The 21,563-nt window shown below is 38.8% G+C and overlaps 2 protein-coding genes across 4 annotated transcripts in view; one reads left to right on the top strand and one right to left on the bottom strand.

Annotated features, from left to right (window-relative positions):
- Positions 1-14,311, top strand: part of KCTD3 (potassium channel tetramerization domain containing 3) — a 51,708-nt gene extending 37,397 nt beyond the window's left edge. For 2 of the 3 annotated variants that reach the window (XM_045809588.2, XM_045809585.2), the window contains 6 exons: positions 1,248-1,418; positions 5,018-5,173; positions 8,343-8,439; positions 11,410-11,594; positions 11,671-11,809; positions 12,567-14,311. In XM_045809588.2, coding sequence (XP_045665544.1) covers positions 1,248-1,418; positions 5,018-5,173; positions 8,343-8,439; positions 11,410-11,594; positions 11,671-11,809; positions 12,567-13,125 — 1,307 coding nt within the window. In that variant the 3' untranslated portion in view covers positions 13,126-14,311. The remainder of the gene's footprint in view (positions 1-1,247; positions 1,419-5,017; positions 5,174-8,342; positions 8,440-11,409; positions 11,595-11,670; positions 11,810-12,566) is intronic. The other variant, XM_045809586.2, reaches the window with a different exon arrangement.
- Positions 14,312-18,414: 4,103 nt separating this feature from the next.
- USH2A (usherin) overlaps positions 18,415-21,563 on the bottom strand; it is a 676,006-nt gene continuing 672,857 nt past the window's right edge. The window contains exons 70-71 of the mRNA XM_045809720.2: positions 20,521-20,742; positions 18,415-18,621 (exon numbers count right to left, since the gene is read on the bottom strand). Of these exons, the coding sequence (XP_045665676.2) occupies positions 18,532-18,621; positions 20,521-20,742 (312 nt within the window). The 3' untranslated portion in view covers positions 18,415-18,531. The remainder of the gene's footprint in view (positions 18,622-20,520; positions 20,743-21,563) is intronic.

The following is a 21,563-nucleotide window of genomic DNA, read 5'->3' as shown; positions in this document are numbered from 1 at the left end:
GTTTATCTATAATGAAAGGAATTATAGGAAATATTAACACGTGTCCAACAATATTAATAAATTTGAATGTGTTACTTACATAAAATCATCGCTTTATTGAATTCATTGAAGGAAATCATCTTCAGTGTGAAACATTCTGATGTGTGCAGATGATTTCGATTAACGTCATAGCAGGATTTCAGCCATCTTGTGCTACACTAGGCCCACAAGCTGCTCTTTTTATTGATGGTCTCACACGCTGCTTTCGTACAACAGAGTGGTTACAACAGACGCTGTGGCATGGGAAGTTGGAAATACTAGCCTAGGTGCCTTTTACAGAATGAGATGTGCATTTCTTTTCAATCTCATTAATAAGGGAGGAAAACACTTCTGCAGTGGCAGGGGGAGAATGGGGTCACTTTTTAGGTTAGAAATGTTTCCTGTGGTATGCTCTTTCTCTTTTGATTCAAGTATTTTCAGGTGAATCAGGAAGAATAACTATGAAAGCTAAAAGGTTCTCTACTTGTAATCCTTTTTAAGCATACTGGTCACTGAACTCCATTCTGTCTTTAAATATGGAATGGAGTCTGGACACTTGTCGTTAAAAAATAAAAAAATAAAAATTAAAAAAAAGCCACAGGTGAACTTGACACAGTGAGCTGTGCATAATTAGGTAAGTATGATGTAAGCAACGTCATGGGTGCATTTGTCTCAGAGCTAAGTACTTTGAATCTGTTAAATAGTATATACATGATTATTCAAAAAAAAACCAATAATATAGCAAAAGTAAAAGTAAAACTCATGGTTATTCTAGGCTAGAAGTGATAATGGAATGTTGCTTTAGGAACACTGTGTTATGTTGGTGGCATTCTTAGCCTGTCAGATTTACTGATTCTTTAAACATTTATTGAGGACCAGCCATGTCTCAGGTTGTAAGGTTACAGAGTTGTAAGGTGATACAAATAAAAAGATGGTTGTGATTCAGTCTCTGTGAGTAACGAGTAGAGATAGACTTGGAAATAGAGGAGTGGGTGTTAGAGTGGCTGTGAAAGACCCTAACAGACAGCACAGGGGAGGGCTGCACAAGTCTATCTGGGAGGGAGGGCTGGGAAAGGACTTGTAAAGGAAACAATGATTTTAATACGGTGTCTGTGCTGGGCTGGGTTTGGGGCTCATAAAAGCACGGAATCCAGCTCTGCCGCTTTTCTACCAGGGCAGCTTTCTGTCATCATCTGATGTGCCGCCTTTCAACTTCTGACCTCACGTAGGTGTCTCTGGTAACTGGATCGAGATCGCCTATGGTACGAGCTCTGGAGCAGTGCGAGTGATTGTGCAGCACCCGGAGACGGTGGGATCGGGCCCGCAGCTTTTCCAGACTTTCACAGTTCACCGAAGCCCTGTTACAAAAATCATGCTGTCCGAGAAGCATCTTGTGTCAGGTAGAGTCCCGGTGAGGAGGTCAGCCTCATGTAAAACCTTGGTGCCTTGTGTGGAATTTTCTAGATACCTGCACATGGAAAAAATGGCAAAGTACTGCTTTATGTGAGAAAAACGTACTAAAAGAAATGGTAGAAGAGTTCGATAACTGAAGATATGTTATGGTTGTCTTTAAAAAAAGTGTTTTTTTTTTGCCTGGTTATAGAATACATAAATTTAGGCAAGATTTGACCATATCTTTTATTTACTCTCTATTCTAATATCTTGTTCTATGGCATATTTTAAAATACTTATCATACTCCTGTTGAGGTGTAGAGAAGTTTACCAAGTACAAATTTAATAGAAATTTGGTTGTATTGTCTTAAGGTTTAAAGCTAAAGTTGTAGATTTATGGGTGTATTTGTTGTTTGATCATTTTCTAAAAATATTAAAAACTAGTAGACTATATAAAGCAATTATTTGAAGAAAATTACATTTTTGTGCATTTGTTGTTCTTTAGTCATTAAATTTTTTAAAAATGTAGATACTAATTAGATGCTTAAATGGTACAGATTTTTAAGCTTAATGAGTGTGACACACAAAGCATGATGACCACACAGTAAAATTCCATTGATGAGGTTCATTGTATATGGAAATTTCTAAAGGGCTTTAATTTTATTTTGAGTCAGGTGTATCAGCAGAGCTTGCTTTTACATTAAATCTTTTGTAGATCAGTTCCTGCCTTAGACTTTTTATAAGCATCATTTTCATCTATCAAGTTTGTTTATGTGAAGACTACATAATATTGAAAGGGGATGCATCTTTCACTAATCTCCAGCCTGAGTAAACACTAAATGGAGCTGAAATATCTTGTCCATGAATGGATGGGTGGGTGGGTGTGCTTTTATTGATATCTAATTGTTTGAGTAAAAAGTCAGATTGTTTTGAGTATAATTACATGCCCCCCTGAAACAATCCGTCTCCTCTTTAGGTTTTCATAAAGCGACTCACCTGCCTCACTGAAGAGTCTTGGTCACGCTCTTGCTGGTGCCTCCTCTTTGCCCAGTTACTAAGTATTGGCTTGCCTCAGGGCTCTTTCCTCGAGTCTCCATTCTTCCTTGTCTATAGTTTTCTTGGTGACTTGAGTGTTATCATCTGTATGCCAGTGACCCCCAGACTTTTTCTCTACCTGTGACCATTCGCAGAGTTCCAAACTTGTATATCTAGTGTCTGTCTCTGGTTGTATAGACATGTCGGAATTAACCTGGATAAGTAGTACTTTTGATATTTCGCCCAGAAGCCATCTTAGTATACAATATCACCGTGTGCTTCTCTCCTCAAGCTGAACACCTAGGAGCCATCCTTGGCTCCTCTCTTTCTCTCACCCCCACAAACGTGGAATCTATCAGTAAGTCCTTTTAGCTTTGCTTCAACATAGGTCACACATCTGACCACCGGTGACCATTGCTGCCAGCCTGGTGGTTTTGTCATTTCTTCCCTAGATCACTGAGCTCAGGTCGTTTTGCCTGTTCCTCTCTTGCCTCTGGTACATGTTCCTTATGGTACATGGAGCCAGAAACAATCTTTTAAAAATGTAAACCGTATCTCCTTCCCAATGGCTTCCTATTGAATGCAGAATAAATAAATTAATAGAGCTTTTCCTGTTATGGGTCCTGTGTTCTTTTCAAGCCTCTTTTCCTCTCTACCCTTCATGTCACCTTTCTTATTGCTCACAACACCCTAACCCTTTGGCTTTTTGATTTCTTGAAAATGCTTCAGAACTTCTACACCTCTTTCTATTTGAATGTTTCACCCCTAGATAGATGTTTGGCTGCCTTCGTGTCATGCAGGTTCGTTTCCAGTACCGCCTGAGTGAGGCCGCCCGGTCTCAGTTTGCCAAACCTCTTTCCAGATCACTTTCTCTGTCACCATCTCGATCTGTTTTCTTCGTAGACTTCTCACTGCATCATTTTGTTTTGTTTGCTTGTTTATCATCTGTCTCCCTCTTCTAGAATCTAAGTTTTACAGTAGCAGAAGCTCTTTTACTCTGTTCTCAACGCTTACCGTACTTCTTGGCACAGAAAAGATGCTGAATAAATGTTACATAAAAAGAGGTAATTGGATCCTGTGAGAAAATAAGACTGTTTTGCAAGGTTATTGTGATATTGGAATGACCATACTCAGTAGTAATTGCTGTTATCTCAATGGTGATGACGTGATTGCAGGATGAGGTGCCAGAGAGCCACGTAGTGAAATCTGCATTTTAACATCAAATATTTCATGTAGGTTTGAAATTTAAATAAATTTGTCAAGAAAAATGTCCAGTTGAGCTAAAAATCTAGAGTATTTTATGTTTACTCAGTTATATTGTTCTGCCCCCTGGTGGATATCAACATATATGTAACGATATTCTTTTTCTGATAGTGTTAGTTTTCATGTCTTAAATAAAAAATGATTAATTTTAACAAAATAGCCGTAATTGCCTATTGAATCACTTAAAGTGTTTAAGGTATTTTCTTTATTTAAGGTATTTTTCTGAATCCTAGTAAGCTTAATAGTGAAATCAGGAAATTATTTTCCAGGAAGCTGATTAAGTAGCCTAGAACTAAATGTCTCCTTTTCACCAGAAACGGGCATCCTGAGATGTGAGAATTTTGTTATATAAGTAACACCTGTATACTCTGAATTTTTATTGCAATTTTTAAAATTAAGTTTCTAAAGTTTTGTTTAAAATTTGCAACTGTGGCAATTTACCCAGTAGGAAAGGTATGTATAGAAGAAAGTTTGGATACTTTCCTAGTATTTACTGGTGAGTTCATAGCTCATTGGCTAATAATGGCACATTCTCTGGAATCTAAATAACTTGCACTTTTCCATTTAAAAGGGCACTTCTTTATTAAGGCGTGCCGCAAATTACTTTTTTTTACATTAATAATATCAGTTGCTGGTTTATATTTTCTGAAGGAGTAGTTACTCAGATCAAAAAACAACAGAGGTAGGGTACTTGTTAGATAGCTCAGTATGTATCCACTTAATATTATTTACATGAAAAAAAAACTAGTTGGAGTATGTTTCTTGAATGCAAACTTTCTTATTTTATATAAAAATAGTTCTTAACTTTAATTTTCCTTACTGTAATTATGGTGGGCGGTACAAGCTTTTTGACAAGTTTAATTTGTGCAGTAAATTTTCAGTAACTCCTGATCTAGGTTGTTTAATATTTAACATAAGCAGTTTCAGTGGTTGAAAAAAATAAACTAGGCAGCTCATTTGCTATTTAGTTACGCCACAGAGCAGAATAATATTCAGCATCTTTTCTCTTGCATATTTTTTTTTAACATTTTCTCCATTTATACTCTACAGGCTACTTTTATAAGGACCCATAGATTTACTTACATACCTTATATTTGTAGCAAAGTAACTGTATTCAGTTCTTTCAGTTTTGTTGGCCAGGTACAGATGAAGCATAATTTTAGAATAAATGTATCATTTGCCACTCAAAATATGCGGTGATCTATTTAAGATAGATCATAGTTTAAAAAGTTAAAATGTGTTTATAAAAGTCATCTTGTTGGTGCTTTTATAATCTATATTTAACAACTTTTTTTGTTTTCTTTCCTAGTGTGTGCAGATAATAATCATGTCCGGACATGGACAGTAACACGATTCCGAGGAATGATCTCTACTCAACCAGGTTCTACTCCGTTAGCGTCGTTCAAGATACTATCTCTGGAGGAGACAGAAAGTCATGGAAGCTATTCCTCTGGAAACGACATAGGTGGGTTAGATAACTTGGGGGCATTTTCAAATACTTCGTGGGCAATGCAGAAGTAGTATGTTAACTGTAGTAGAAACCTAAAACTGAGGTTCAAATAGAAATTTTTCACTTTAATTTTAAAACTCATTTAAAACAAATTTAATGTGTTTCTTAGTTTTATAAATTCACTAATTATAGCATTTTTTTGTTTAAAAAGTTGAGAGCAAAGTTTTCATCTATTTATCATTTCCTTATTTAAATAATATCTCCAAATGCTAACCACTTTAGTTTATAATTAAAAGCCATGATAGCTGTGCACATTTGACACTTGAAGTTTTTTTTTTTTTTTCTTTTATTGCTAATGATCTGAAAATAAAATTTGAAGCTAGAAAAGGGCTGGCGGTATTATGTGCTGGCAGTTGTTTTGATGGCATCGTGATTGATGGCTTTCAGGAAATGATACAGCATGTCTCCGTCGATACGCTCGGATTTCAGCAAAAAGTACATGAAGTTGGTGTGATTTGTCCCTCGTGACAGCATATGACACACGTGCATGTGGATTCTCACACACACACGCATGCATGGTCTTCACAGAGACAGATCATTTTCCCCAGGGACCCTTTTGGAAGAATCTCTATGGTATACGCATTGTGTCTCACGTACTTTTAATAGCTCCATAGGACCTGCTCATGGACTCATGTGCCTTTCTGATCATTTTTTTAATAAGCAGAAATTGTAGCACTGATGGAAAATAGGGAGTACGTGAGAGTTGTTTTATGTGAAACATTTAAATGTATGTCCATCCAGAATATGCTCCTACAGTAAAGATTTCAAAAATTGTTACTTTAAAAAATACAAGCTACTTAGGAAAATTGTACTACCACAGTCCTAGTGTTTTTAGAAAAAGAAGCACTCAGTTTTGCTGATTTTAACAATTGCTCTTTGACCCAGTTTTCAATGTGATCTAGGCACTGAAAGTTTAGTTTTATGTCATCAGTGAATTTTTTTCCTGATTCATTGAGGTATAATTGACATGTAACATTGTGCAGGTTTAAGTTGTAGCATCAACAGAATTGTATTGAGTGCCTTTGCTCCAGGTATTAGAAATCTTAAAAAAAAAAAGAAATGCAGTGAACCTCAAGTTACAGCGTAGTGACCAGTGGGAATAAAAAGCAAACAGTTGCACGGGGCAAGGCGTCCAGGGGAGTGCTAGTCTCCATGCTGGGTGTCGTGGCCTGCCGTCGCGGTTAAGCTCCTCAACAATTTTATGAGGGAGATTATATCCCCACTTAACATTGATGGAAACTGACACTCAGAGAACACTTTCTAGAGGTCTTAGTGTTTGAACTCAAACTTTGAACTGAGATGTGAAGGTATAGAATATTATAGGATTGGGACTTTGCTGGCGGAGAAAACAGCATGCTCGAAGGATAGAACCTGACAAGTTTAGAAAATGTCAAGAAGGTCATTAGTAGTTGCTGGTATGTGGGTAAGAATAGTAGGACATGAGACTGGGTGGAAGGGCAGGGGTCAGATCATGAAGGTCAGATCAGGGAGAACATGTATAATGTGAATAAACAGATGTTTAGAGACAGCCCAGTAAATTACAACAGCCTTGTAAAATATTTGAAAGAGGGCAGGGAGATTTTTTTTCTTTTTTTTCTGTTTATAGTTCTCTTTAAAAAAATATTTTCAGAGCTAGACATTCAGGTTAGTGGACAGAATAGAAAGTGCAGTTTTGGAGGCTGCTGTGGGTGGGATCTGGATGGCAGTGGGCAGTTGAGTAATAAATATTGGAGGCAATTGTGAAAGAAAGAATGGAGCTAATTAGAAGGCAAGTTCAGAGGCCATCTTTCTGATTGCTGCTTCCTTCTTCACCATAGAAGATGGGACACAGCTGAGCACATTTGTGCTCTGAAGGAAAGGAGCCAATTTGGGGAGAGGAGATGGAGAAACTTAAGTGTGGAGGGAAGGTGTGGGTAATAAACTGAGGTACGAAAAGTTACTTGAGAATCTCCCATGAAAATAAAGATCAAAGGGAGAGAAGATACCGTCCCAGAACCCTCATTCCTAGTAATTTTATTCATCATCACTATTTTGACTTTGGTTATGAGTTATTAAATGAGGACTATCATTTCTTCTCAGTAGAATCAGATGTCAGAAAACTGTCCAGTAAGTGAGCAACTGCATAGCTTAGTGAGGAGCCCGGCATCTTGGGTGTGAACTCCAGTTCCGTTAGGTGGGACCTGTGAGATCTGTGGCTCACTAATCTCTTGATGCCTTACTTTTCTCATCTGTAAAATGAAGGTAATAAACGTGTATCCCTTATGTGGTTATCCTGATGATTAAAATGAGTTACTTGCCAAGCGTTTGCTGTGACACACAGTGAGCATAGTGTGGGGATTTGCTAGCTAATAAAGACGTTCCATTTATTAATTAGGTGTGATTCACGTAAGGTAAAATTATGTCATACATCACATACTTTTTGTGAATAACGAGTTGGTGTTATTTTAGCTAATTAGTATGATAACGAGAATTACTAGAATTTTATGTTTAAGTTTTGCATGAAACACTTTTTTTATATTGTTGAGAATCTTTATAAAATATATGAGCTTATTCACCTGCCTTGCCAAGTACAACCAAGTAAAAATAATTGAATCTTTTTTCTTTTTTTTAGATTGAAAACCTTGCAGGATGCAACAGGCTTCTGATTAATTAAATTCTATTTAATGAAGTTGCACTTTATTTCTTTAAGAGTTTGCATTTGGCTTTGCAAAAAAGAGTAAAATCTGTAATACATAATTTTACTTATATATGCTTTTGCTGAAGTGACAAGAAACGGAGCACATTCTCAGAGATAAAACATGTAGAGCCTGTATTGTAACAGGTCTCGCTCTAGTTCTCTTCATGTCTAGTCTTACGCAAGTGAATGCCTTCAGCTTCCGTGGCCTTAGTGCATAGAGTATAACTTGAAATATTATGTTTCTTTAAAAGGGGTTTCATGCAGGTGGGAGCCCTTGCAGGACTTCGTTCTACGTTTGACGTGGACGTGGAACACAAGGCCATCTGTTGATGGGCATGAAAAAGTCTTTTTTTACCCGTTTGGTGTTAATAATAACATTCCTTTTGTTCAATGAAACCAACTGAATTTCAGTTAATTTGTTCTGACACTATCTGTTTTCTGACCAAGGGCCTTTTGGAGAGCGAGATGATCAGCAGGTGTTTATCCAGAAAGTTGTGCCCATCACCAACAAACTGTTTGTAAGGCTCTCATCCACTGGGAAAAGGTAAACATTTACTGTAGAGGTATTTACATTCAGAAGTCACTTTTGTCTTAAAAAACCTGTTGAATAATTTGGCATACTCATGAAGGAGTACTGCCAGAAACAAATTGTTGAAAAAAGAAATCTAGTTATTATCTTGTGATTGTTTGAGCTTAAAATTAAGACAGAGTATTTAGTCCTATTCTCTAGCATTTATTTAAGATTTTCACCGATGCTGTGGACAGTGAAGAAGGACAAGTGATAGAGCAAGAAGCCGTGAATTTGACGGCAGACGGCCGAACTAAGTTCTCATTTTGGCTCTTGCTCTTACTAGCTCTGTAAATTCAACTTGTTACTTTGTTTCTCTGAGCCCCCAGTTTCTTTATAAAATAAGGTTCACCTACCTTGGCAGGATGTCATAAGATAAAATGAGTTAAAAAAAATATCTTGTGTGGTCCCTGACACTAAGAGATGCACGATATACTTTCTCCTTTTCCATTTGAGTGAAATTTGACTTCTTTTAAATTATTACATATAGCTTCAGACAGATTGAGCTGTACATTTCTCTCCTTTAAAAACATAAGATTTTTTGCATACCAGACAAATGAAAAAGGTAGAATTCCTATTAATAGTCGTTAAAAAGATTATGGATTTTCTTATTAATGTTACAGATGCTACTGATACTGGTGCTCTTCAGCATATAGTCTCTAATATTTGAATGAATAGTCTCTTGGAGATACATTTTCTTTCCATCAAAGTTCATTGCAGGTAGTCATCAGCAGTTGTTAAATGAATCGATTCCAAAAAATGATTTTTACGTTCTAAACTTTTTGTCACCTTGCTTTTTTAAAGAAAATGTATTAGAAGCCTGTAATGTAGATAGAAGTTAAATTATTATCTTGAGAAATGTTATAAATCGTTGTGATTTATTGTGTTCACTGCATATTCAGTGAAGACGCTGCCAAACATTTATTAAAACTGCTGCGTAACATCCTCTTAATAATGTAGTATTTCGTGTCCATGTTCAATTCTAGTGTCCTCCCTCTTCTGTTGCTTTAAAGATTTCCTTACTTATTTTAGAGAGAGATCAAGCAGGAGGGGGGAGGCGCAGCGGGAGAGGGAGAGAGAAACCCAAGCATCCGCTCCCTGACCCAGAACTCGATCACGACTCCGAGATCAGACCTGAGACTAAACCTAGAGTTGCAAGCTCAGCCGACTGTGCCACCCCAGTGCCCCTCTTCTGTCACTTTGAACAGTAGCAGTGTGTTGTTATCAGTTATAATCTCTGCATAGCAAAACAGATTTTGTAATTTTTACATTTATGATTCCAGAGGAAAAGGTATGTTTATAAAAATCAGAAATTACTTTGTAGAATTAAATAGGAACCAACCGTTTATGAAGCTAACGTGAAGCAAAGCTTTTATTTAAAGAGAGTTCAGATTCTTAATAATGAGAAATAAAATGAAAAGTCTTTATTGAAAGTGGGCAGGGAACAAACCTTGTCAACATTTCAAAGGAAGAGGTAATTCTAAGGAATCTAGGCCATAGGTAAAACGAAAAGCAAAGTCATGTTTGTTTTCAAGCATATAGGTTTATATTGCTTCATTTTACTTTATTTTATTTTAAATGTAAACAGTAATCTAGATTTAAAAAATATTTTATATCAATTTACAGGTGTTATTAAAAATAAATATAATTCACTGTATTAAGAAGAAAAATTGTGATCATCTTGATAAACACAGAAAAAACATTTGATAGTTCACCCATTTATGATTTTTAAAAGGAATCTTAGCACTTAAAATAAAAGGACAGATTTTTTTAATCTGTAAATAATACCTATAAAAACAATTATAGTAAACTTTATACCCAGTGGTGAAATATTGAAAACTTTTCCCTTAGATTGGGAATGAGACTGGGACAGCCTCTATCCCTGTATGTGGGCATCCAGTAATTAACGCCTTTCCCCTCATCACTTTTTGCCCTGCCTGCTAGGAAGCTCAGCTATGCTTCGTATTCTATTTTTATGTTTCTTACATTGATAAGGATTGTATTTCCCCTTCCTCCTTTATGTTTTGACCTTGCATTTGCCTGGTACTAATTGTTCTTCTTTTTTTTTTTTAATAACTGTTTTGAAGTAGTCTGGGATAAATAATCAAGTGCAATTCATTCAGCTCTTATATGACTTTGGCAGATCATTTGCTGACATTATTCCTTGGTTTCCTCATTTGTCTTATGTGGATAATAATTGCTCTTTCTCAGGTTCTTTTATCCTTTATGAAAATCAATGAAATAGTTATAAAAGTGCTTCAGGAAAGTTAATATTATCCTAATGGAGGGTGCTACTTAGACCCCTCCATACAGCTATACATTTTTTTTTTCTTGTTTCAGACTTGTGATTTGCACATGAATTTTAAATGACTTCTCAAGATCTTTTCTAGTTCCGTGCACAGTTGCTTTGTTTCTTTCTGCCTTTTTAGTTTTATAACTTCCTTTTAAAGAATTACTCAATTCCCATCAAGGTTTTTCCTGTTTTTCTCTTAAGGTTGACTTAAATTATTTGCATTATTATTTAAAATACATTGTTTTTGGGGCGCCTGGGTAGCGTAATCATTAAGCGTCTGCCTTCGGCTCAGGGCGTGATCCCGGCGTTCCGGGATCGAGTCCCACATCGGGCTCCTCCGCTGGGAGCCTGCTTCTTCCTCTCCCTCTCCCCTGCTGTGTTCCCTCTCTCGCTGGCTGACTCTGTCACATAAATAAATAAAATCTTTAAAAAAATTTAAAAAATAAAATAAAATACATTGTTTTTTAAGAGCCTTTTCTCCACACTCAAAGAAACAAGGTTTGAATTTTATTTCTATCGACTTGCCTTGAACGTTTTAAACGTTTTACATGTATAGGATACTCGTATGTAAGCAGTTAATTTCAAAAATCTGAATTACAAAGTGTCAGTTGTTCCCTGTGATTTACAACTATATATACGATTATCTTTTGCAGAATCTGTGAGATCCAGGCTGTGGACTGTACAACAATATCCTCCTTTACGGTGCGAGAATGTGAGGGATCCAGTAGGATGGGCTCGCGGCCACGGCGCTACTTGTTCACGGGCCATACGAACGGCAGCATTCAGATGTGGGATCTGACCACTGCTATGGATATGGTGAACAAAAGTGAAGATAAGGGTAGGTTCCACGTGGACAGTTTGTCACAGGGTAAGCTGGTGACATAGTGATGGTAATGAGGGTGTGTTTTCCCAAGATGTAGGTGGTCCCACTGAAGAGGAGCTGCTCAAGTTGCTGGATCAGTGCGATCTGAGCACATCTCGCTGTGCGACTCCTAACATCAGTCCAGCAACTTCTGTGCTGCAGCATAGCCGTCTCCGTGAGTCAAATTCGAGGTGGGTTCAAGAGTCGGGTATTGTATCAGAAGTTCAGTGGATTGCTTGTGGAAAATGAGCTGAGCTACTGTGATCACATAGTTGTTGAAAGCCACGTTGTTCAAGGTTCCTTTCTAATTCAGACTTTATGTTGATACTCAGTTTTTTTAAAAAATTTTACTAAATTTCTCATTCTCAAGCATATCTGATTCTTTTCATAGAAAAACATTTTTTCCCTTTAACTTTTTTTGTGAATCGCTGCCAATCTGGGTGCCTATTATGTGATCAAGGGTTCATTCGAAGGAAATTAGAAAAGCCACATGTTACCTTGGGCAGTATATGGAACTTTTGTTCCTGTTGCCTTAGGGACACATTAATCAAAACGACTACATCATTGTCTTATCTTACACTTTTAATACAGTGGCACAGTTTATCTTCTAGTTACCACATTTTTAAAAATTCCAAAATTTGAACTGAGGACCAGATACTAGATTGTATTAGTTCTGCATTGGTTTTAAAGGGTTTTTTTCCCCCTTGCTTTTTTCAACTATTCAGAAATCCAGCTGGACTGAATATATGTATGGGATTATTTGCATTGGTAATTTGGTACACGTACACACACCTGTGTACACACTAACCTATAATATATAGAGTACTTGATAAGCAAATTTTTATATATTTAAATAATGTCTTTTCATTGGTAGTTTAGTTAATGAGATGTGCCCCTGAAAAATCTCAGAAAGTGATCTGAACTATTATTTTAAAAACGCTCTTTCAGCCTTCAGCTCCAGCACCATGAAACCATCCACGAAGCAGCTACCTACGGTTCCATGAGGCCTTACAGAGAGAGTCCCTTGTTAGCAAGAGCAAGGAGGACTGAGAGCTTTCACAGTTATAGGGACTTCCAGACTGTTAATCTGAACAGGAATGTAGAAAGAGCTGCCCCTGAAAATGGTAACTTGGGTCCAATACAAGCCGAAGTAAAGCGGGCAACAGGGGAATGTAATGTATCGGAGAGAAAGTCTCCTGGAACAGAAATAAAAAGTTTGAGAGAATCAGATAGTGGATTGGAAGTTCAGAAAATAGCTGAAGGTCTAGAATCCAAGAAAAGGTCCTCAGAAGAAGAAAATGAAAATAAAGTGGAGTTACGGAAGAAAGGGGGATTTGAGGGAGGAGGATTCCTTGGAAGAAAGAAAGTTCCCTATCTGGCGTCATCCCCGAGTACTTCTGACGGAGGAACGGACTCACCCGGTACCGCATCCCCGTCTCCTACGAAGACCACTCCATCTCCTCGGCATAAAAAAAGCGATTCTTCAGGTCAAGAATACAGCTTGTGAAAACTCACCAAATAAATCGTTGTTTTGTTAATTTAGATGAAAGTTCAAAACTTTACTGGATTTCGATACATTAGCTTTTACACCAAAACTTTACAAATTAAAACGAGTTCATTCAGTATCTTTTTAACAGAATCACATGGAGTAAGGAGATAAAATAATTCTATCTCTTTGGACCTTTTGGCAAGTTTTTTTAGTTTTACAAGTACATTTAACAGATCATTTGTAAAGCAAGAGTCCATTTCAATGTTTAGCTACTCTCTGGATTTTGGAAGCAAAGTACCGAGTCTTAATAAGATGGTGCCCAGTATAGATGAGCACCCCTGAGGGCACGGGGACCAGCAGATTGCGTTCCTGATCTTGATGATGCTTGAGATTTGTCGTGCATTGTATGTGAAGTGAATCACACTCAGTCTCTTTGGATAGTCTCCCAACACTTACCGTGATTGCCACGTGTTTACCAGATACTTAATGAGGTGCTATGTTTGTGAAAAAATATCATCCGATTCAAAACACTATTGATGTTGAACACGTGCCCTGTGTAGTAGGCAGTCCCTTCGGATGTTTTTTTTAAATCGTGGGTCATTTTCTGATTCTCATTTTTGGAGTTCTTAAATCTTAGCAAGCATCACCAATATTAAATACCCAAAGTCCATTTAAACTTTCTTTAAAGTTGGAGCAGTTGTCTGTGTTTGAACAGATGAAATAAAACTAATAAGGCTAGAGCTTTGAGTGCCCAGAAAGGAAACCGTACTAGTTGTCAGTCTGCCTTGTTTGATTTAGGAGCCACGTGTGCCCACCCCCCCACCCCCCGTTAATAATGAAAATAACTAAGTCAGAATGTGGCCGTTTTGTTAAGCTTCTGAGACTGCAGTTCTCAACTTTTGGTTAAAGGTTTTGGCTGCTATTATACAGATGTTATTTTAAAATATATTTTGAATTATGAGAACAAAAATTTTTTGTACCTTTTTTCCCAATTGGAATAATTTTCAAGTTTCTGCACATAGGGCAATTGTAAATTTAAAGCATTAAGCATGTATTGGTGAATAATGTATATATTCCCCTTCCAAGAAATATAAGTGAGTGAAATTGAAATAAATTCTTTAAAGTTTACTATATTGCTAGTGGTTTCACAACACTTCTCTTGTATTTATTTATCAATGAAGTCTAATAAAAATGATTAAGACGATGTGTTCTTGGTTATTTAAGGAGTAGTTATGCTGTTTGAAGTACACCTGTTGGCATTGGTTTGGGTCTCCTTCCCGCAATAAGGGGCGTGGGGAGGGCAGAGGGAGACTGGAGCGCACATGAGGGCTGACATATTCTCATTGAAGGAAGAGTCAGGCAAAACATGATTGCCGTATCGCTGAGGATTTGTCATTATCCCTGTAGCCTTCTTTCTCCTTACCACAGTCATGTAAAAGGTGGGTGGGCATGTAAGAAAATGAACAGAGTTGGGGCGCCTGGGTGGCACAGCGGTTAAGTGTCTGCCTTCGGCTCAGGGCGTGATCCCGGCGTTATGGGATCGAGCCCCACATCAGGCTCCTCCGCTATGAGCCTGCTTCTTCCTCTCCCATTCCCCCTGCTTGTGTTCCCTCTCTCGCTGGCTGTCTCTATCTCTGTCAAATAAATAAATAAAATCTTTAAAAAAAAAAAAAAGAAAATGAACAAAGTTGTATTTACCCAGGCTTTTCCAAGAGTATAAGGCCGTGGGGGGGGGGGGGACTGTCATAGAGTAAAATCCCCTAAAAAGACAACTCACAAACCACAGGTTGCAGTAAACTGCGAGTCACATCTTTTTATTTCTCTCACAAGGGTTTGAACCTTGAAGCCATGACGGGTCTGAGCCTACGCTGGTGCTTTGTCACCTCGAGCAGGTGATCCCTGCCAGGCCTAAGCATCTTCCTTCTACCCACCTCAGTAGGGTTTTTGTGACCGAAAGAAAAAACAAACTTGAGCTGAATCTGTATACTTCGTGTTTGATGGAAAACAAGCACAGAATTAGAATTCTCACGAAGAGAGTGTTCTCAGAAGTACCGTCACACCTGTTGCATAGGTATTGCTACCCTTGTCTCCTAGATGAGATCACCGAGGAGAAATAACGTAGCCATAAGGCTTGTCAGCTACTGAGCCAACTTCTGAACCCGTGTCTGCCTGTTTCGGGAGCCTGTGGTCTTGTTCCTGGCTCTCTCATCTGGGCTGATACACGACAGTCCCCTCAGGTTGCGCACAGACACTTGCTGGGGCCTCCCTCCAGACCTGCCAAGTTCGAATCTGGTGGGGGGGCCCACCGTTGATTCCAATGGACATCGATGGTTGAGAGATTATCCAGAACCTATTTTCTTAAAAGGGCTCACCTTTATCATCATGTGTAAATTATAAATATAGCTCAGAGCTGTTCGTGTGTTTTCATAAATCAAACTTGGTTTGCATTGAAAAATTAAGCAAACCATCTTGAGCTGAATTTACATGATACTTGTGCATGTAATAAACTACTCATGTGACATAATTAAGTTCCTTATCACTGAATTATTCCATCTGGCCTATGTTTTATTTACAGGTTGTTCAAGCTGAATTAACATTGATGCCGGCATGATTTTTAGATCAGCATGAGGTACTCGGACAGACTCATATTTAGGTTTTCCATTCAGTGGAAATGACAACAGATCATCTATAAATACAGTTTTTAATAGAGCTTTCAAAAACATGGCTACACACTCTTATCAAACAGCTGGTAGTAGGAATAACAGTGGTTCCGAAGCCGGGAATGTGGCCTCTGCAAGTGGTCAGAGCTCTTCAGGAGATTTAGAACCAACTTCAAGGGACTCGTGGAGACCTGCTCACGTGTGCTCGGTGCAGGAGGAGTGGGGTGCCCGGAGCACAGGCCCCGCACACAGCTGATCGCTCGGTCCATGAGCGCCTCCCGGTCACGTGCCGTCACCGGCTCTGGGCACTGTGGCACCCCTGAGAGCTTTGACAGCTCTGATGCCTCAGCCCCGTGGCAGACAATTGAATCAATCTCTAGGGACGAGTCTACACTTCAGAGAGGCTTGGCACACAATACCACTTGAAACAAAATCTTGGGCTGCTCTAAATAGCTGAAAGTAAGGTTAAGAGTGTTGTGGGGGCAGTGTTCTCGGTGGGAGCCATGCAGGCTTCTGTCCAGCTATGGGATCAAAGTGTAAATGACGCAGCTAAATGAATTCGTGTACTAACTGTCTAACTAGGTTAAATGGAGAATGATTTAATATAAAATCCCCTGCAGGCCTCTGTTTGTGTTCCTTAGGTTTTAAGCTGTGATGGGGGGGCGCCTGGGTGGCTCAGTTGGTTAAGCATCCGCCTTCAGCTCAGGTCGTGATCCCGGGGTCCTGGGATCGAGTACTCGCATCGGGCTCCCTGCTCTGGGGGGAGTCTTCTTCTCTCTGGTTTTCATGAATAAATTTAAAAAGTCTTAAAAAAAAAAAAAGTAGCAATGTGAGGAAACCATTATTTTAAATAAGTTTTAAATTGTGAAAAGGTATCTAGTTAATTTTTCAGAAATGAGGAAAACCACCTTCTCCTAAAGCCACGTATGACCAGCAAATCGTATTTGCAGAAGAGTAGACCAAGGATAAAGATGCTAGTTTATGACTGGAAAAAAAGCACTTTTTCCCTATATACCTAAAGTAGCTGGTGTGACTCAGAAACTCAGCCTTGATTAAGGCTCACGTGTGTCGGCTTTCAACAACTACTTGACCCAGAATCAATAAATGGACTTAAAACCAGTGAACTAAATCAGCCAATCCTGTGTTTCCATTTTAGAAAGTATAAAACTTGTGGTGAGAAAAAAAAAATCTTCTAATTTGTACGTCCACGGCCAAGGGTGCAGTTATTTCAGATTTGCTTGCTTATAGTGGTTCTAACAAGGGGCCGAACTCCTGTTTAATCCTCGTCTGTGCTTTTGACACTTAGAGCTGGCAAGCTTTGTCGGGAGTTGATCAATCCGAGGAGCTGTTCTCCCGCAGATTTGGTTCAAGCGGCAGTACCCCCAAAGTCCACAATCTGACTTGTTTTGAGGCAGAATAAGGTTATCCTTATTTTACACATTTTTGCCACCTAGCCCTGGATTAACTCACAAAATACCGTCAGACTATCGTGTATGAGACCTACAGATTCAAAATAGCTTCTTGGAATCATTAAGTAGAACTTAAGAATAAGGAAGACTTTTTGTTTTGTTTTTACATTGTTTTCCATGAAGAACAAACCTAAATAATTTTACGTTGATGACTTGGGAAAAAAGTGTCTCTTGCTGTAGGACTTCCACCAATGACTAATCCAAATAGAGCAGATGACAGAAACTTTTGACCCATGGGAACTGGTACTGTGGGATATCATCTGCTCTCAGTGACTCTAGGGCTGAAACTGAGTTCTCTGAAAGGAAGGGATATAGTACAGGGGAACAGACACACAGGCTGTCCATAGGATATATATGCTTATGTATCATCTTGTGTTTACGTATAAATGTTAATTTAAACGATTTCAAAGCTGGAAGGAGCACAAAATGTTTCCTTTTTAAATTCCACATAGGCCAATTAAATAACGCACATATTTAACTAAGTGAAAGGTGCTAAATCGAAGATGTTGGTATTCCTGGGTATTCAGTAAATTGACAGGATTTTATGGAAAGTACTGTAGTTTCAAAACCATGTAAAATATGTGGTGAAATAGCTCTTTAGTCCTTTTCAGAAGATTCATAAATGGAAGAACAGAGGTTTACAAGTTTATGTGGTGCTCTGTCAAAAGGTTGGTGAAAACTTTTTTCCCCCCCAATTAAGGCTGGTAAATACTTATCCCTAAACATTGCCATTAAATTGAACTTTCAGCCCCGTGTGTATCCCTGCGTGCAGTTTGTTTTTCTCTGATTCAGCTTGGCCTGAAACTGGGATTTTATTTTTTAGCTATGATTATTAGAATTATTCTTAAGGATTGTGTTCTTACAGGATTGCGTGGGCATAAGGGATTGAAAGGAGCAGTCGTGATATCCTCTCAGAAAAACCGCTTTGTGTTTAAACTGGTAACTTCACTTACTTCTAACAACCGTGGACCGATTTGAAATTGTCACTAATTATTCATTTAACCAATGGAGTCACTTTTGAGCCAAGTGAAAATTACATCCTTATTCAGCTTCCACAAAATAAGACCAAAATAAATATTTTCATACTGATAGTACCTCTTATTTCAGACCACCAGAAACATAGACCTCTGTTAAGAAGGAACAATTTCAAAAACAATCCTTGCCTTTTTAAAAAAGGATTACGGAATAAGAGGCAATGGCTTTTGAGCATATATGGTGTGTCGGTCTGTGACAGCCCTGTGGGGACGGGGTCTGGAGCAGGCATTGCAGCTTTCCGTCTTGCACGTTTCCGTCCTTCACAGGTGGGTGTCGGTGAATGTGGTGTGCTCCTTAGTCACGGAGCTGAAGCCCTTGATGGCATTCATCAGGTCCTCTTCGTCCACATACTGAAGAAAGAGCCAATTGTCATTGATTAGGACATTCACTGTCAATAGTGTTTGCCATCAATTGATAGTTCTATCAATTTAATATAAAAAAGTATTTTGTTAGAGGCTAACATCCCATGCTCAAAACGCCAGCGTGGTTTGAGACTGCCCTTGCCTTGAGTTTACCTTATGGGAAGGATTACATCACATGCACACATGAACCATGGACTAATCCAAAATGTCATTTGAGTGTTATGGTGTCCCTTACCTTAACCTTTCTAAACTTCAGTTTTCTCACCTGTAAAGTAGGGAGATTATATTTTTTTTATATTTTATATTCATGTGTGTTATACACACACACACACACACATACACACACACAAGATTTCGTTCAAAATGCAAGCAGAGGAGACAGAACGCATGCTATTGTGCTCCATTGCTTCCCACTGGCACTGTATTCTGTATTTACTGAACAGGGCTAGTAAGATTGTTTGTTACGTTATAATGAACAGATGATTTTTGAAGTATTGGCAACTTCAAAAGCTTTCGTTAACTTGCCTTGCACCTTGCCTGTTGCTAGTACTGTCAAAAGCAAGCAAAATTGACAATAGAGTATCACAGTGAAGATTGGGGGCTCTGTAGTCAAATGATGGTTTTAAGATCTCAATTCCATTGAAAAATTACTGTGTATTCTTGGGTAGGGACACACAGGCATCTAAGCCCTCCATCATGTTGTCATGTTGTCCCCTATAAACTTGAGATTTTGCATGTTAAATGTGATCAATTAACAATTCCTTATGTTTCAACTAATATAATTATTCCTCCATTTAGAAACATCTGATCTGGAATGGAATCACAGAATTCAATAGCCACAACAGTATCAAGCAGGCCCATAATTTCAAAATGCATGTTGTAGATCATTGTCCTGAACAAGCCAAGAAGGACTGTGCAATCTAGTTTATTTTGCACTGTGGTTGGAACCTAGGGCCAGGAAACTTGCTGTGTTACTTGCCGTTCATTAAGAAAGTCTTCATGGAAGTCCTCGACCTTTCAGTGAAGGCAAAGTGAGAACTGAGAAGAGTACAAGAGTCCAAAAGCAGAAGCAGATGCTTGAAACACATGGAGCTGAATAATTCTGCCTCAGAGGACTAAGTGAAGGAGCTAAGCTCTTAGCTGGCTATTTTTCTTAGCTCACTACCCCAGAGGAACGGGTTCTCCGACAGACGTCTGGGTGGTTGGCACCACACAGAAGTTCGATGGTTGGTAAAAACTCTAGGATTTTATCCATTACAGCCACTAGGGACTTAAACAAATATTAGATAATAATAGGGTTAACTTTCAAAGAGCTGGAAGAGCTGGGCTGAAATTACAAAAGATGGAGTTCATAAACAGTAATGTATTTATCATGATTTTCTGAGTTTCTTGGAAAAGAGCCATTGAACCTATTAAAAGAACTACTCTTTCTCCTCTAACCACAAACCAGACAGAAAAAGGTGATGCACTTTTGTTTTTTTAGTTGTTTGTTTTTTCTTTTCGACCAATCCCAGTGCTCCCCGTCACCTTCTGCCTGCCTGTCTCTTCACTTGCAGCTGTGAGGCAACATTCAATGAGGTACAAAAAGCTCCACGCTCTCTCTTTACCAGTATTCTCCTGGGAGGTTGATCAAAGGCCCTGGGTAAGGAGAGTCCCCTGGGTGGCTTGGTCAATTAAGCATCAGACTCTTGATTTAGGCGCAGGTCCTGGCCTCAGGGTTGTGAAATTGAGCCCCACATTGGGCTCTGTGCTCAGTGGGGAGTCTGCTAGAGATTCTCTCTCTTCCTCTTCCCATCCCCATGCCCCTCCCCCCACTGCCAGCACTCACAAGTGTGCACGCTCTCTCTTTAAAAAAAAAAAAGTCTCTGGATAAGGAAATCAACTCACCAATCCACTATCGTGGCCCATGATGGTTTCCCACAGTGAGTCATCAATCAAGACTTTCTTGTCTTGAATGTCCATGAGTTGGCTGACACTGCGGTGGAGAGAGCCTCGGGAATAGGTTTGGCTTATTTGGCTCTGACTTGGGATCCGAAGTACGGATATGCTCCGGTTACTCCTAATACTGATGGGTGTTCCAGACCGGGGAATTTTGGTATCAGCTAATCCCTGAAAAGAAAGTTGCTGTTGGTGATTAGTGTCTAAAGAAAATGGGTTTGAAATAGGACAGAAAATTGGGTGTCACACATTGTTAATGAAGGGACACACCGTATCCTCCTACGGAACTCAGCTTATCTGAAATATCGTGGCCTCTGGTTTCTTGGTAAGGGTGAGATGATACAGTAATAGTCATATTAGACCCAGTGGTCTTAGCGCCTAGAGAGTTCTCACACGAGGGCTTTCCCTGTAGACAAGAGCTTGCTGCATTGCAAAGTGCTGGGGTGAAGGAGACAGAGGTTGGGTTAACGAAGTAACCCTTCGAGTGTCACCACAAAGCCTCTGTCTTGAGATCACGGCTTTCCCAGAGCAAAGTCAATGGTCTCTCATGGTTGCCAGGTGAGCACAGTTGTATATTTTAAAATTCCTGGATTTGTGTAGGGCAACTGAGTCTTCCCACCCTCTCTTCTCATTCATCTTGTTCTATTCATTATAAGATTTAGCCTTCAAAATAAAGCAGGTCTGGTATTAACATCAGAAAGACAAAGGCACTATACAATGAGAACCTAGAATGTGCCGTAAGGGGGCTCTAGCTGCTCTAAACATCTGAGGTTTGATTTAACTGGTCTAATCAATGGAATGTTCCTGCTTTTCATCGTACAGTCAACACATCATGCAAAAGATCATGCATTCATGCAGCACACCGAGGTACCTCAAAGTGCATGGTGTAACTTTTTAGGGTAACATTGCTCGACACATCAGATATATCGGCCACAGAGTCAAACTGAGAACAAATGGGGAGGCATCAGTAGTGTTTGGAACAAACAAAATGA

This window comes from Ursus americanus, chromosome 2 (genome assembly GCF_024610735.1).
Source record: "Ursus americanus isolate L20-20 chromosome 2, mUrsAme1.1.p, whole genome shotgun sequence".
Taxonomy (NCBI): domain Eukaryota; kingdom Metazoa; phylum Chordata; class Mammalia; order Carnivora; family Ursidae; genus Ursus; species Ursus americanus.
The sequence above is the reverse complement of the archived record's forward strand: the minus strand, read 5'-3'. Positions and strand labels throughout refer to the sequence as shown.